The sequence below is a fragment of the Mesocricetus auratus genome, unplaced genomic scaffold (assembly GCF_017639785.1).
Source record: "Mesocricetus auratus isolate SY011 unplaced genomic scaffold, BCM_Maur_2.0 Super-Scaffold_100018, whole genome shotgun sequence".
Classification (NCBI taxonomy): Eukaryota; Metazoa; Chordata; class Mammalia; order Rodentia; family Cricetidae; genus Mesocricetus; species Mesocricetus auratus.
Window position 1 is genome coordinate 36,215,562 of NW_024429199.1, and position 14,802 is coordinate 36,230,363.

The following is a 14,802-nucleotide window of genomic DNA, read 5'->3' on the forward strand; positions in this document are numbered from 1 at the left end:
AAAGGTGTGCTCCCTGGTGCTCACTAAGCATTTTTGGTAGAGACAGATTGATTCAGCTGATGGAGACCATTTTCTATAAAGACACCTTTTAACAGGGTGGAATTTACTCAGCCTGAACACATTCAGGATTCATAAATGCAGTTTCTACATCAGTGCCCTGAAAACCAGGAAACTGATTGATGCCAGGATGAATGATTTCCTGCTGTGCTGTGTCTGAGGTCTTTGCCTCAAGCCCTGGATCTGCCTCCACCCCAGGCTCACTGGGCACTGTCCTAAAAATGAGGGACTCATTGTGACTTTGAGAGCGGTTGGTATATCCAGAGTGGTGACCCATTCAAAGCAGGGATGCATTTGGAAGGACTCCTCTTGTCGGGTAAGGAAGCAGACTTCCTTAACCCATTTTGTCAAAAATGCAGAATTAAAATTTTGCTGGAAAAGAAACCGGTGCAGTACATACTAAAGAGTATTTATGATCCATGGTGCACTTTGTCCGTAGAATAATAATACAAGTTCAGGGAGACACAAATTCTGCCAGGGTTTTAAAAATCACATTGAGCGCACGCTCAGGTATAACATCCCATCATAAATCCTGGAGAATGTGGAGGAGTCCATGACAGGCCATGCTGGGACATAATGAGCTATGTGTCTTTCAGTACCCCACTGATGCTTATGCATGCAATTGCTTGCAAGGGGTTTTATTTCATGCAACCATGTTTTATAATTGGTTCCATTTCTAATTTAATCATGTAAACTTTATCGTCTGTGTGCCAGGCAGTTTGTTGATGGCAATGTTAATGTCGGTCACCCCCTTCTCCCTTCTCGCCATCCTTAGATGTTACCCCTGTTCTTGTGTCTCCAGGAAAATAGACTCAGAGCCTTCAAGGCCTTGTTTGAGGTCACCTCTAGCTAATTCAACCACTCCTGTAGACTGCTAGGCTTCGAAGCTAACGTTCCTTCCTTTGCCACGCTTTCTTTTCTTAGGCGAGGAGTTTCTGGTTTCTAAGTTCTTCTCTTTGCTGTTTGTTTCTTTGGTGTTGTGTGTACACATTGACACAAAGTAAAAGATTCTCCTTGCTGTTGTCTCCTGATACTGTAGTTCTGTGAACCACAAGCCACACAAAGTGAGAGACGGTTGATAAAGGGGCGATGGGATGATTTTACTGAAACCCACTTTCTTTGAATGGAGAGCTTCAGGCCTCCAAGTACTGTTGCGAGCTCGTTTTGTGAGCATTGCCATTCTGAATAGCTTCAGTAATTTCTGTGTCACTGTTGGAAAGCCTTCTTTTTCTATTTGAAGACCTCATACAGAAGACACATGATCTCTTCTTTGTGTTGCTTGAGAGTTTGTATGGAAGGTGCTCCCAGATGGGCTTGCAAACCATTGCATCTGTGTTGGTTTGGCAGAGCTATCAAACCTATTTCTAAATTGTCACTGGCTTTCATGAGCATCTCCAGATAGCCTGTTCCCATGCATATCATTTTATTTGAAACACCCAGTAGAGCAATTCTCCCTGTTCAGCCCCCTAAAGCTAAGAACATTTGGCAAGTTACCAACCACTTATCTCTCAAACTTATAAAGGATACTGTTGGGCTCAGATCATCATTGCCAGCAGCCCCAGGCCCTGGCCCAGGTACCCGTCCAGCGGGAGACAGAGCTGGAAACAACAGCTTTTGTGTTCCTTGTAGAATATGTGTGTTTTGACACCAGCCTTCACAGAAGAATTGATCCATCATGCAGCAATGATTTGTCATTCTTAGGAAATTACTGAGCCACTGACATATCTCCCTGCTTCTTCCTCAGAAACCTTTTCCACCTAGGTCTGGGCTCAGCCTTCCTCCTATTTCATATAGATGGTGCTTATACACATTCTAGGAAACCATGGGGTCTACAGTAGGTAGATTTTTCTGTCCCTCCAAGTCAGTTCCAAATAACCACAAAGAGAGTTCTCAATGGTTATAAAAGTTCGGCCAATAGCTTAGGCTTGTTTCTAATTAGCTCTTCTAACTTAAATTAGCCAGTTTCAATTAATTTACTTCCTGTCTTGTGGCTCTTTTACTCTGAACTGCCTACACTGCTTTCCTGCTTTCTCCGTATCTGGCTGGTGACTCTGCCTTCTTCCCAGCATTCACTCAGCCCTGAAAATCCTGCCTAGCTATTGGCCGATCAGCATTTTATTAAAACAGTCGGAGTGACACATCTTCACAGTGTACATAAAGATGATTCCACAAGAGTCTACCACTGCCCTGCCACGTGCTGGAAGTATCACGGCCCAAGTCCGTGTCTATTTTTGATACCACCCGACTGTGTAACCTCACTTCCTTCCTGGGGAAGGTGGAGAGTTGTATTACCCTGCCCACCCCAGGCATCCACTGCTGAAGTGACTCAAATCATCACTGATGCTTCATCTGCCTATAATCTTGTAGTAGACGTGCCTAGAGCCACTTAGGTTTCCAAACGTCTCTTAAATAAGACCTTATCTTCAAGTCATCAGGATATTCTAGACAAGACTGGAGGCCCTGTCATCCGAGGCATGTGTGGGCACCCCACCCACAGCTCAGTGCCCACACCCTGGAAGGTCCCTCTGCCCTTTTCTTAATGATACTACTTCGGTATGCTCCTCCAATAGAGGCTGTGCCTTGGCGTTTTCCAAGGAAACGTTTCCTCCACTTGTCTCTAGACCCTCTCAGTGGCCACTTTTCTCCTGACCCAAGGCTTCAACACACAGGCTGTCTAACCTGCCCTCTCTTCTGTCTTTGGGCTCAGCCTTCCCATCTCACAGCACCTGGGTCTTTTAGTCTTTCTCCAAGGCGGCATTTGTTACTGTTCATTTAGTATCTGCTATCTCTTTCTACTGCAGACTTCTGTGGGTTGGATGTCTGAGCGTTCCCCTAAAGTCCATATGCTAAAGCCCTTATCCATGATATGATAGTCTTTGGAAGTAAGAGAGGTTTGGGAGATGGGCTTAGATGAAATCTTGAGGATGGGGCCTCCATCATGGGACAGTGCCCTTATAAGAAAGGGAAAAGAGGTCAGAGCTCTCTTCCTCTTATGGTGTAGGAACCTAGGAAAGAGATGATCACATGTAAGCCAGGCCACACTGGTACCCTATTCTCATGCACCAACCTCCAAAGCTGTAAGAAATAAATATATATGACATGCATACATGTATGATGCATAGATGAGATATACTCTGTGTGCGTGTGTGTGTATGAGGTGCTGTTGTCAGAAGCTAGTCTGTGCTAATTTGTCACGATAGCATGAACTGGGATCCAAAGTAATGCCTGGCACAGAGGAGATCTTGCTTAGAACTAGGGAGAGGGATGTAGCTATCTCCTGCCTTTGATTCCACCCACCCCCTCACCACTGCTCATTGCCTCCAAACTTTTCCAGATGCTTAACGTCTTACTCACACTTCTGTACAAAACCTGGTTTCACATGTGTTTAATCATTTGCTGACATTGCTTTTCAACCAACATGCTAAAACTTATACATCCGAATCAGAGGCTGAGAACGCCCTGCAGCTATGTACCAAATGCTTTATGTACCGTCTTTAAGAGTAACCTTCAGAGTTTTGAATCATATGTATTTTAATTCTTTCAATGATGTATTTTTACTTTTACAGAAAGAATTTGATTATGTAAGAGCAGCCCTGTCATTCCAGTTCAACTCTAGAGAGTAAGCTAAGCAATGGAGTCTGAAAATTTGAGCGATTTAGGGTTAAAAAAAGGAAAATGCCATTTTGTTGTTGAATGAACACTTGCATCTATTCTTAACTTCTCTTCTAAGCAGGCGGCATGATAGTCTACTGACTTACTCCGCACCAGTTGTGTCTTGGCTGTAACTGGAGGGATTGGGCTGTCTGGTGTTGATGCCTTCCCTCCTTCTTCTCTTCATATAATATGTACATGTGTATGCCCATTCAGGGAGCTCACTCATAGTGGCTATCGTGGCAAAGCCAGAGAGAAAGTTCTCGCGTGGAGCAATGTCACGAGACAATCTCTCATGGACAACAATTGATATGTCAGCGACCTTCAACCTTTCAATCATGAGATACTGAGAAAGTGAAAACATTTTTGTATTACGCCGAAGTGAACTGTGCGGACAGGAGTTGTTCATATGAGAATTCATTTCATTCTCTTTTTGTTATACAGCGATTAGTAATATAAAGTATTAGGAAATCGATTAAATATTGAGATTGTGGAAAACTACCAAATTAAAAACGCTGGGCCTGGAGACGTGGCTCAGTGGTAGGAGTCCTTCCTGCACCACACGAGGACCTAAGTTCGGGTCCCAGCATCCATGAAGGAAGCCTGGTTTATCAAAGCCTGTAAACCCACAACTGTAGGGGGTGGAGACAGGGACAGCCCACTCTTAAGTTGAATGAGAGATCCTTTATCAAGGGAGTAAGATAGGAAGTGATGGAGCAGGATATCCAATATCTTTCTCCGGTCTCAACACAAGCACAACCTCACATATATGTAATATATGTATATATACCACACACACACACACACACACACACACACACAATTTATAATGGATAACAATGTCTTTGTTTCAGATTTCTAAATTGAAATACTCATGGGTTCCTGACCCAGCCTTTAGATGCCCATTCCTTCCAAATTATTAGAATTGACATTGATAAGAAACCTTTATTTAGATAAAAAGATTACAAAAAAGGCCACACACAAAACAAAATTTACAATGATGTTAATCATCCATTGTTCCTATAACAAATTAACACAAACTCAATTGCTTAAAAATCACAAAATTAAGCTAGGTGATGGTGGCACACATCTTTAATCCCAGCACCCAGGAGGCAGAGGCGGATGCATCTTGGAGTTAGAGACCAGCCTGTTCTACAGGGTGAGTTCCAGGACAGCCAGGACTACACAGAGAAACCTTATCTCGAACTCCCCCATGCCTTCCCTCCCCCAAACCAACCAAACAAAAATACCAAGAAATCAGTGTTTTAAAGTTAAAATTCTAGTGGGTTTTAATGGGCTCAAATAACTTGTCATTGGCAGTGCTATGTCCTTCATGGAGACTCTTACAATTCTGTTTGTTTATCTTCTGACCTTTCCAAGTGTCTGGAGGGCAATCCATGCTCCTTCACTCATGGCCACTCTTCTTTCTCTAACCCACCCTCTATTCCCAATCACATCTGTCTGACTCTGACCTACTGCCTGTTTCTTATAAGGACCCTCATGATGTCAACGGGCCACCCAAATCCTCTGGGAATGAACTGTGCCATCCTGTCCTTGACGTGTGTAAAGTCGCATAGTCTTTAATAGGGTCTAGAGATCATCACAAGGACAATTTGGGAAATCCCTTTTCAGCTAATCACAACTACTACTCCAAAAACATGTGCATCAATTGAAGTTACGGGTCAAGAATGGGTCTTTCTTTCCTGTTGCTGACCAGTGTGATGTTGAAATTCCTTGTAATTGAATGAATTTCTGGTTCAATCTAACTTTTAATATCAAGTAATGTTGACTGCCAAGTGGATCTGCACTGGAGGGTAGCCATCTCATAACGAGCTGGGATCACTGTGTTGGAACAGTAGCTGGATGTTCCGTCCACACGCCCCCATCACTGTGTCAGCACTGGGCTGTTCTCTGAGCTCCTGGAATCTTCAGTTCTTGAATAGCCCTTTGTCCTTGATAGGTGCCCGCAATGACATTGTCAGAGTTCCATGTCTAGCTGTTGAGTGGCGCTTGTAGTTTACAGGGCATAGAGACCCCCTCTGTTTAAGCTACTCCTGTCTGAAAGGGATCAGTTTGTCCTAGCACATTAAGGCCCCAGACTGGAATCTTTGAGTGAAGCAGAGGGTATGGGGGTGGGGCCTGGGGGCTGGGTACAAAGTGATTTAGGGTCAAGCAGCAGAGTTCAAGTCCAGGAATACTTACTAGTTAACGGTCCAACACGTGCAAGTTCCTACCTCTTCTAAACTTCCCTTCCTGTTGTGAAATGGGGATTCTAACTCCTAGCACTGCCATAGTCACTGTGTGGAGTGAGGTCTCGGAGTGTTTTGCACTGGGCTAGCCGTTGCCGTCATCTGACAAGCATGCCTACGTTTTCAGCTTGGCCTTGTTTTATTTCTCTTGGGGCAGATTCTGCCTGGCCTTCATGCCATTGCTCTCTCCCTGTACTTACAGAGTCTAGTTCTGCTAAGAGAACTCGCCTTACTGCTCAGGAGAAGCAGATATGCAGGCCAACATCTGCCCTGTTTGTAGGTCCATTGGAGTCCTACTGGTTAGATCAGTTGGCTGTGGTAATAATTTGGGGGCAAAAACATAATGGAAGTGAGCATGTGTTGTTCTTCTAAAGGCCCCAAGTTTGGTTGCCAGCAGCCATGTTGGGCAACTCCTGACTGCCTGCAATTTCAGCTCTAAGGGATCGCATGCCTCTGGCTCCTGCCAGCACTTATACTCATATGGACAGATGTGCACACATACACATAATTAAAAATAATTTTTGAAACCTTTTTTTAAATGAAAATGCTTTTCAGGATGTTAGTTATTAATGGTTTGAGTAAGTGTTTTAACGATATTTCTGTAAAAATACTTGCTATTAGGACCACTTGTTTTAATTTAGTGGAAAGTTGTTTTTATTAAAGCTTAAATAGTGCTGAGCAAGCAGTTTCCCTAATTATAGAAAATAGCAGCGACTGGAGACACTCCGCACTGGAGACAGATGCTCCGCACTGGAGACAGACACTCCGCACTGGAGACAGACACTCCACACTGGAAACACTCCTCACTGGAGACAGACACTCCGCACTGGAGACACTCCTCACTGGAGTCACTCCGCACACAAGCAACTCCTCTCTGTAATGGTGGCTGGTGCAAGCTGACATGACCTCGTGGAGAAAGGGAACCCCTGGTCAGTGATTCAGAGTGGGGCATTAGCATATTTTTTTGGCAAGCCCAAGCCTGGGGCTGCAGTGTTCCCTTCCACAGTGACTCCTTCATAAATAGCATCGTATCTGAGGCCCAGACTCCCAGGGGAGATGCAGCCGTGTGAGACTGTGTGGTCAGTAACCGGAATCCGGTGTGAAACGGCTCCTCCTGGAGAAAGGAGGAGAGGATTTCAGTCACTTGTGGTCATGATTTTCAAAGGGCCCAGGGAAGGAAGAGTTGCGTGTGTTTGATCTGCATTGGCACGGTGTGGAGGCGGCTTTTTTGACATCGGCACGAATGCATATCAGGGGTTCTATTCGGGGAGTGGGTATTAAAAGTTTTTATTCTTCAGGGACCTGTGCAGACAAAAATAGATCTGCTAATACAAGATCCAGAGTCAAGAATTAATTATATCCCTTGAGGTTGAACAGGTTCATTAGCACATTGCTGAAGGTAGTTCCAATAATTGCTTTTTAAAAAGAGGTACATTTTAGAAGCCTATCAAGATATTATTAAAAATAATGGAAAACATCAAGTAATGATATTAATGTTCATTTTTCAAATTATAAGTTACTTCACTAGCCTCAAGACTCCCATGGCTTTTCTGAGTAATAAACGCTATTATGGAAGTAAAGCTGAGTGATAAGATTGGGCAGCGTCTGAGGAGCGAGTTACCACTTTGTAATCGCTGTGACACATTCACAGGTGCCAGGGGTGGGGCAAGGTCAATTTAACAGGCAGTGTTTCTCAGCTAACCACAACCATCCCCGCTTCAAAGAAAGAGTGTATCATTTATCAAGTATGACTTGGAGATTTCCAAATTAAGTTTTGTAGCAAATACAAGTAATGCTGAGGACAAATGGATCCACACTGGTAGGCCAGTGAGTGACCCGGTAGCTTCCTGTGATCCCTGAGCAGAAACGGTGACTCCTCACTGGCATTCACCATGTTTCAGGAGGTATCTTGTCTTACGTACCTAGTAGATTTAGTTTGAAACATGTATTTCTATTTAAAATTTAATTTTCTCAACTGTGGTTTAAGGTCTTTGGGTTACAAATAAGGACATTTTTATCTCAGACACCTATAGCAATGAAGTGCTGTTTCCAGGTCACTCAGCTCCAGGGCAGGGCTGGGATTGAACCAGGTCTTTGGATTCTGGAGCCTGAGGCCCTGTTCTCTGTCATGCTCTGTCACCAGTCAGCCCTGTTAGTGCTGTCTTACTTAAGGCATTACATCATTTCTCCAGGGATTCCTCCAACGTAAGACCAAATATTGCTATTTAAACTACCTGGTAGTCTGATACAGAGTCGTTGAGTTGTCAAGTCTGATGCTTTGATTGTGAACCCCCGGGGCAGCAGTCTGGCAGCGCCTTTATATGTTTCTCTCTAGTGAGTCCAGATATGGCGTTTGGCTCATCTATGCTCAAGTTCCTTTTCTTCCTCTCCGTCAGGTCCATGGCCTGGAAACAGGAGATAGCTCTTTGGGCTGTCACTAGAGTATCGTTGCTTTAGATTTCCCAGGGAACTTCTTCACTATCTCATGAACACATAAAAATGTGTGTGAGGATCATATGTGAATGTCTCCAGGACCCTGGTTGGTTAAGTTATAGTGAATCTTGGAAACTGCAGGCAGATGACGAATTTTTACCTTTCCTTCTCGTTACAACAGCACACAAGGGTGTGCAGAGCTGCATACTGTTTGCAGCAGCTATGTATTCTGAAGTACTCTTTTAGAGGGATTTTTGGAGACTGGGAAGCGTTTAGAATAAGCTTCAAGGTGACCTTTGCTGGTGCCTTTTCGGGAAGCCTGTAGCCTGCCTGGCTCTTTTTAGTTTCTTTACAAGCCCTGGAGCAGGTAAACCTGATTGGTCACCAGCTCCACAGCTGGTAGCTCCCTGATCATTCACACTTCGTCAGTATTCACCTTTGACTTGATATTTGTGTAGAAATCTCTCCTCACCCACGATGGAGATGATTAAGACGAGCCTGGAGAGGATATATTCCTTCTTTTGCCTCCAGAAAATTGGATTTGGCCTGAGTTATGAAATATATTCATTTGTGTTGTAGCTCAGTGGTTCTCAGCCCTGGCTAGACATTCGAATTACCTAAGGAACTTTTTAAAAATACCAACTGCCTGGGATTTTTTCCAGAATAATTAAATCAGGGTTGCAGCGCCTGGAGCCTGGCAATGCACTTCATCAAAGCTCTGTAAGCAAGTGGAATGTGCAGTTAGGGGTGCAAACCCCACGAAGAAGATGGACAGGCATGGAGGTAGCTCCTACCTTTCTACTGCTATTACTAGAAATAATATTAGTACTGCTACTGAACACTTACTATGTACCTACTGTACACAGACATTGTTCTCAGTATTTTCTTCAAATGGTGTTGACCCTGTGTTTTTCTTACAAGCCATGAGTTTATTTTGTTTTACAAATGTACATATGGGAAGCCTTGGGGATGTAGAACCCTGCTATCTGAGTAGAATGACAGTCTTTTGGGCGTACTCCCTGCTACAAAAGCAACATCTAACTTGCTTGCTAGGTATGTATCTGATTTTCCATATTCATCTTCTTGTCATAAAAAGCTTCAGTGGCTCTCATATGATTAGCCTGTCAGTTCTGCCAATAGAGATCTGCGCATAACATAGCAAACAGCAGGAAGTCCAGATCCTTGACCTCCTAGTTCCTAGGGTCAGACCTCACCTGGGTTTTCTAAAATAAATCATGGTTGAAAATATTTTCTAAGTAGAGAGACCCTGATAACACAACACCAGGGGAGACTCTGTGGAACAGATGAGCTCTGCTGACAGTTCGAGCTGTAACGGTACTCAGATGCAACACATTTGCAGATGGTTTCTTATGCTCTGTGTATAACCTTCCTGAGCAGGCTCCATCACGAAGGATGATGAGAATGCAGTGGATTTAGAGCGTGTAGTGGACATGAGTGGTGTCAGGCAAGGGTGCGTCCTCTGTCCCAGCAAGGTCCTACTGAGCCTTCCTCTCATTTTCCCTTTTCAGATGCTGTGCTCTATGCCCAGAGGCCCCAAGGGCTTGGGATGCGCCTTTACCTCTCTAAAAGTTGACACTGAATATAATTATCTGCAAGGCCGACCAGCTTTGTTGTCTGGGAGCCTATTCTTGGCAATGCATTTTGATAGCAGCTCATTGTCCTTTGATCTTTGTAGCGAACAAGTTACCTATTGCATTTTCAAACATCCTGACAGCTTTGAAAGTCTAATATCCTAGGATAAAAAGCTCTATACCAAGGAATTGCAGTCACACCTTAGGCAAGAAGTTGGCTGTGCATATGGAAATACCTGTCTCCCTGTAGCTTTGCCCTAATACCCCTCCCCTAATGAACATCGGTTGCCAGTGTATATAAGGCATTTAGTGCCTCAGGGTTATGATTAACTGGAGAAGAACACAATTCCAAGGCTTAGGGTTAAATGCCGGTAGTGATGAGCCCTGTTCCTTCCTGTGTACAGAAAGAAGGGTTAACTAGAGTTGTCCTACTCCTTCAGTATACTATCTGGTTATGAAAGTCTTCTATAATGAAGGGAGGGAGGAAAAAGGAGGCTAAGGATAATAAGTTGATAAATCTTAAGATGTGGTACATCTTCCTGAGCAGGATGTCTCAACAATAGTCATACTACAAGGGTCTGGTTTCTGGTGTGTTTACTGAATGTGTAGCCTAGGTAGGATGCTCTTGTCACTTTGCAAGGTCTTTTTAGGGAAAACAATCTTTTTGAAGTGCCTGGTAGGGACTGGCTGGCTGGTTCAACAGTTAAAAAATGTTTGCTGTTCTTATATAGAACCCAAATTTGGTTGCCAGCACCCATGTTGGGTAGTTCATAATTGCTTATAACTCTAACTTTTGGGGATCCAATACCATCCTCTGACTACCAAGGGAACTCACACATGTGCACTTACACATATGTAATGCACAGCCATACACATAGGTACAAATAAAATAAATCTTTAAAAAGAATGACTTTTATCAGCTATATCATATAAAGGTCAAGATAGACACTTCTTCCTTATTTGGCATCTAGGTCCTTCAGTAGAATCTGATGTGTTCTGTAAATGATTAGGATGCTGGAAAACAAGTGCTGGCAGGCATTGCCCTAACCATTGCCTTCCAAGGTCAAGGGACATCCGCCACACTCATTAGAACTTCTGGGCTTTGTGCTACGTATCATTAGTTTTAGGGAACTTTAATTCTTATGTAAACTTTAAAATTTTTAGAAACATTTCATTGTTGAAGCCATTTTTGAGTTTTCATGCCTGGAAAACATGTTGAATGGAGTGTGTTGGGATTTGTCACATTTGGGGGAAGACACATTCCCATGACGTGCGACTCTACTGGTTACGTTATTGCAGGGTGTTCCTGAACAGTCTTCTAGACCTAGGCCATTGCGTTTAGACATACTCTCCAATGAAGTCTAACGTTGATCTTCCTATTTGTGCATGTGCCCAGTGGGATGTGGCACAGTAATAAGCCTCTAACAGATTGCTCATTGTGTTCACACTTAAAGGGTTCCTCTAGTCTTGTCGTGAGTATGGCAGGTATTTATGTTGTGTCTTTTGGTTAAGTGGACCTTGCAGTCTGGTTAATATACACACATGGTCAATTACAGTGCGGCCCCTCTGGATGTCAGGAGGCTTATAAATCAGGAGACTACAAAACAAAAGAGATAGATGATGACTCAGGGTGAAAAAATCTGTATGCCAAACCCTACTTATTTATTGCAGTTGGAAAAATGTCCCCAGTTGAATTGTCCCTGGCTTAAACTCGGCTTCCTTTTTTATTCCCATTTTCTAAGTTATTTTTATGGTGTACTGTCAAAAGTACCTTTCATTTACTAAAGGAGAACATTTATCACCTTCCCTAATCTATTATTTATAAGTACCTCGGGCTTCTGGTGTTTTCCGCATTTGTTCCCATGGCAAGCCCTAAAACCTCACATTTAGGGCTCACTGGAGATTTCCCTGGCTTCTTGAGTTCCCCTGCTGGCTTGGGTCTTCCAGGTAGAAGTCCCCATGTAATCCAGTGTCACCAAATGATAACATGTGCAGTGCCCAGGCTACAAACCAGTCAAGATGGTAAGATGCTTGACTTCTCAGATGGGCAGATGCCCAGTTACACTCTAGAAAATTCAGTCTTCTCTCCTGTCTACAGTTCAATGGCTATGTCACCATGAGCAGGAATCCTCCAGGTCTCTTGTTTTCTCCTCTGGAAAATGGGAGCAGTTCTAATCCATGTCTGAAATTTGGGTCTAATAAAGCAGTATTTGTAAATAAAGCACTTAGCAAAGCTTCCAAACTTCCCTGAGGCCCATGTGTGTCATCTGTCCAGGTGTGTATAGTTGACAATGAGATGTCTTGTTTAATGGTTGCTCCACTTTATTGTTTGGAAACAGGGTCTCTCCTTGAACCTAGATCTTCTATTTCCACTAGAAGGTCTGGCCAGTGAGCCTTTGCAATCTGCCTGTCCCCACCCTGCCTGCACTGAGCTTGCAGACCGTTGCCACATACCTGAATTTTTAAGTGGGTATGGGGATCCAAACTCAGGTTCTCAGTCCTGTGTAGCCAACACTCTCTCATACCCCTGAGTCATCACCCAGCCCTCCTGAATCTTTTTATTTATTTATTACGAAGGAATAACCATGTACTATGAAACACACCAGCAGGAGGCTATTAATCACATTCAACCTAAGCTGTAAAGATGAAGGGAGGTTGGCAAGTTCAAGGAAAACTGGAGAAACAGTGTAGAGTTGTCCAAAGTCTGATTCTAGGTCCAGCAGCACCTGCATCACTTGATCCCTGGTTATAAAGGATCACTTGCAGAGCCACTGAGTCTGAACTTTGGGAGTGGGCTGGACAGTCAGCATGTTAAGGAGTCCTTCAGGTAATAGATGTTCACTGAAGTTTCAAACCCTATGGTTCAAAATAAACTCAATAGGTATTGGTTGTGTGTTCTTCCTGTAGATGCTTGTGTGGATGCTTAACTCATGTGAGTCCCTGTCGAAACTAACCAGATGTGTAACATCAACACAACTGGACAGAGTGGTGATCAATTACCCTGTTTCCCTTGGTACTTTTGTAGAATAGAAATACATCTAGAATGCCCCCCCCCATTTTGACAGCCTTATACCAGATTATTTAGAGGGCTAAAAAATTTACTATTCAATGTTCTTTTTTCTCCCTTAGGAAATTCCACTTACTTGGATGACCATGGACCACCTCCTAGTAAGGTAAGGTCATTGCTTGTGGCATAATCTACTTTTCCTTTAGCAATATTCTTATGCTTATATACTCTATCAGCTCCTGGGCCTCCAGTGAACCCAGGCAGGTCCTTTCTAGCCGTGAGTTGTTCAAGAAAGCAAGCAGTAGGTGAATGGTGTCAAAAGAATCTTCAACTTTAATGATGAGGAACCTTAAGAGTCTGAAGACAGCCAAAGTGACAAGGGAGTAAAACACATCACTTAATCTGTGACCCGGACTCACTCCAGACCTTTGTCAAGCTCTTCTGTATTCCTATCTCATTCTCCTTTGTCATTGACTGGTTTGTTTTGGCCCTTGATGTGAGTGAGTACATGATAGAGCCTCCCCATGGTGGAGGACCTTGGGGATATTGTCATTTCTGTCAAATTCTCTCTGGCCCACTCTAATTGGATTACTCCACTCATGCCCAGTTAGTGTCCTCCCATGTCTAGTCGGCTAGCTGTGCCCACTTCGCTCTTCTAAAGAGCAGCTTACCTAACATTTTTTGATGACAGAACAGTTAATAAATGTAATTTTCCTGCCACATTCTACTTTCTTGACCTTCATGGAAGTCAAGTGCAAAGTCATTAAAGTATGGGAGATAAAACAAAAAAACAAAAACAAACAAACAAAGAAAAAACAAAACAAAACAAAAAAAAACCAAAACCAACCAAACAAAAAACAACCCAAGATGAAAATAACCTTGGCATGTGAGAAAAAATAAATGTAATGAATGGACTCTCCTTGTTCTAAACTAGGTCTCTCATGCTTGTTTGACATGATTTTCCCCCTTGTTGCAAGAGATCGTAATAGCTGGTCAGCCCTTAGAAGAAGACATCATAATTGACAAGATCAAAGTTGGTCGCCATATGCCTATTGGTTCAAGTTTTATAGGTAGTCTGTGAAAGCCTAGATGTCTGTACACTTGGATTCTTAATATTTGACCACTGGAGACAATACTTGCCAAGTGCAGTTGTTAACTGTGTTGAGAAAATAAGATGTCTAACATTTGGAGCTTTGGAAATAGATATCATGTATGTCCTTTTTGGTTGTTACTGTTTGAGAGACAGAGTTTTATATCAGCCCAAGCTGGCCTTGAAGTAGCTATATAATTGAGGATGACCTTGAATTTCTGATCTCACCTCTTGAATGCTCAGATGTCAGTCAGGTACACCCTCGCTTGGTTTTATATGATGCTTGGGATCCAACCCCAGGACCTTATTGTGCTAGGTGAGCATGCTAGCAATGGAGCTGCATCCTCTGCCCCTTGGAAAACTGTGTCTGAAGTGTATTGGTTCTGCCACTTGGTTTGGCACTGAGTAAATCACTTAATATTCTGAGCCTCAGCTTTTCCTGGGCAGAGTCTGACTAAAATCACTGCCTAGAGCATAGGATGTCCAAACAGCACTCAACACTGAAAAGTGACAGTCAGTAAATCAGCAGTGGCCTCTGCTTCCTGGGCTAACATTAAGGTTATTGAATGAATTGTAGAGTATGATTTCGTCACAAATGAAAGGTGTTCTACTGTTTGATCCGTTGCGTGTGTTTTTGGGGGGCATGGTGGGGTTCAGGGGGAGGGGAGTTGTTTGGGATATTACAGACACTAGAAAACAAATAGCCAGCAGCAACAAGGTAAA

The 14,802-nt window shown here is 43.3% G+C and overlaps 1 protein-coding gene across 4 annotated transcripts in view; it reads left to right on the plus strand.

Moving 5' to 3' along the window:
- The window catches only part of Ust (uronyl 2-sulfotransferase), a 276,650-nt gene that overhangs the window by 96,266 nt on the left and 165,582 nt on the right, over positions 1 to 14,802 (plus strand). For all 4 annotated transcript variants that reach the window (XM_040728387.1, XM_040728384.1, XM_040728385.1 and 1 more), the window contains exon 2: positions 13,112 to 13,155. In XM_040728387.1, coding sequence (XP_040584321.1) covers positions 13,112 to 13,155 — 44 coding nt within the window. The remainder of the gene's footprint in view (positions 1 to 13,111; positions 13,156 to 14,802) is intronic.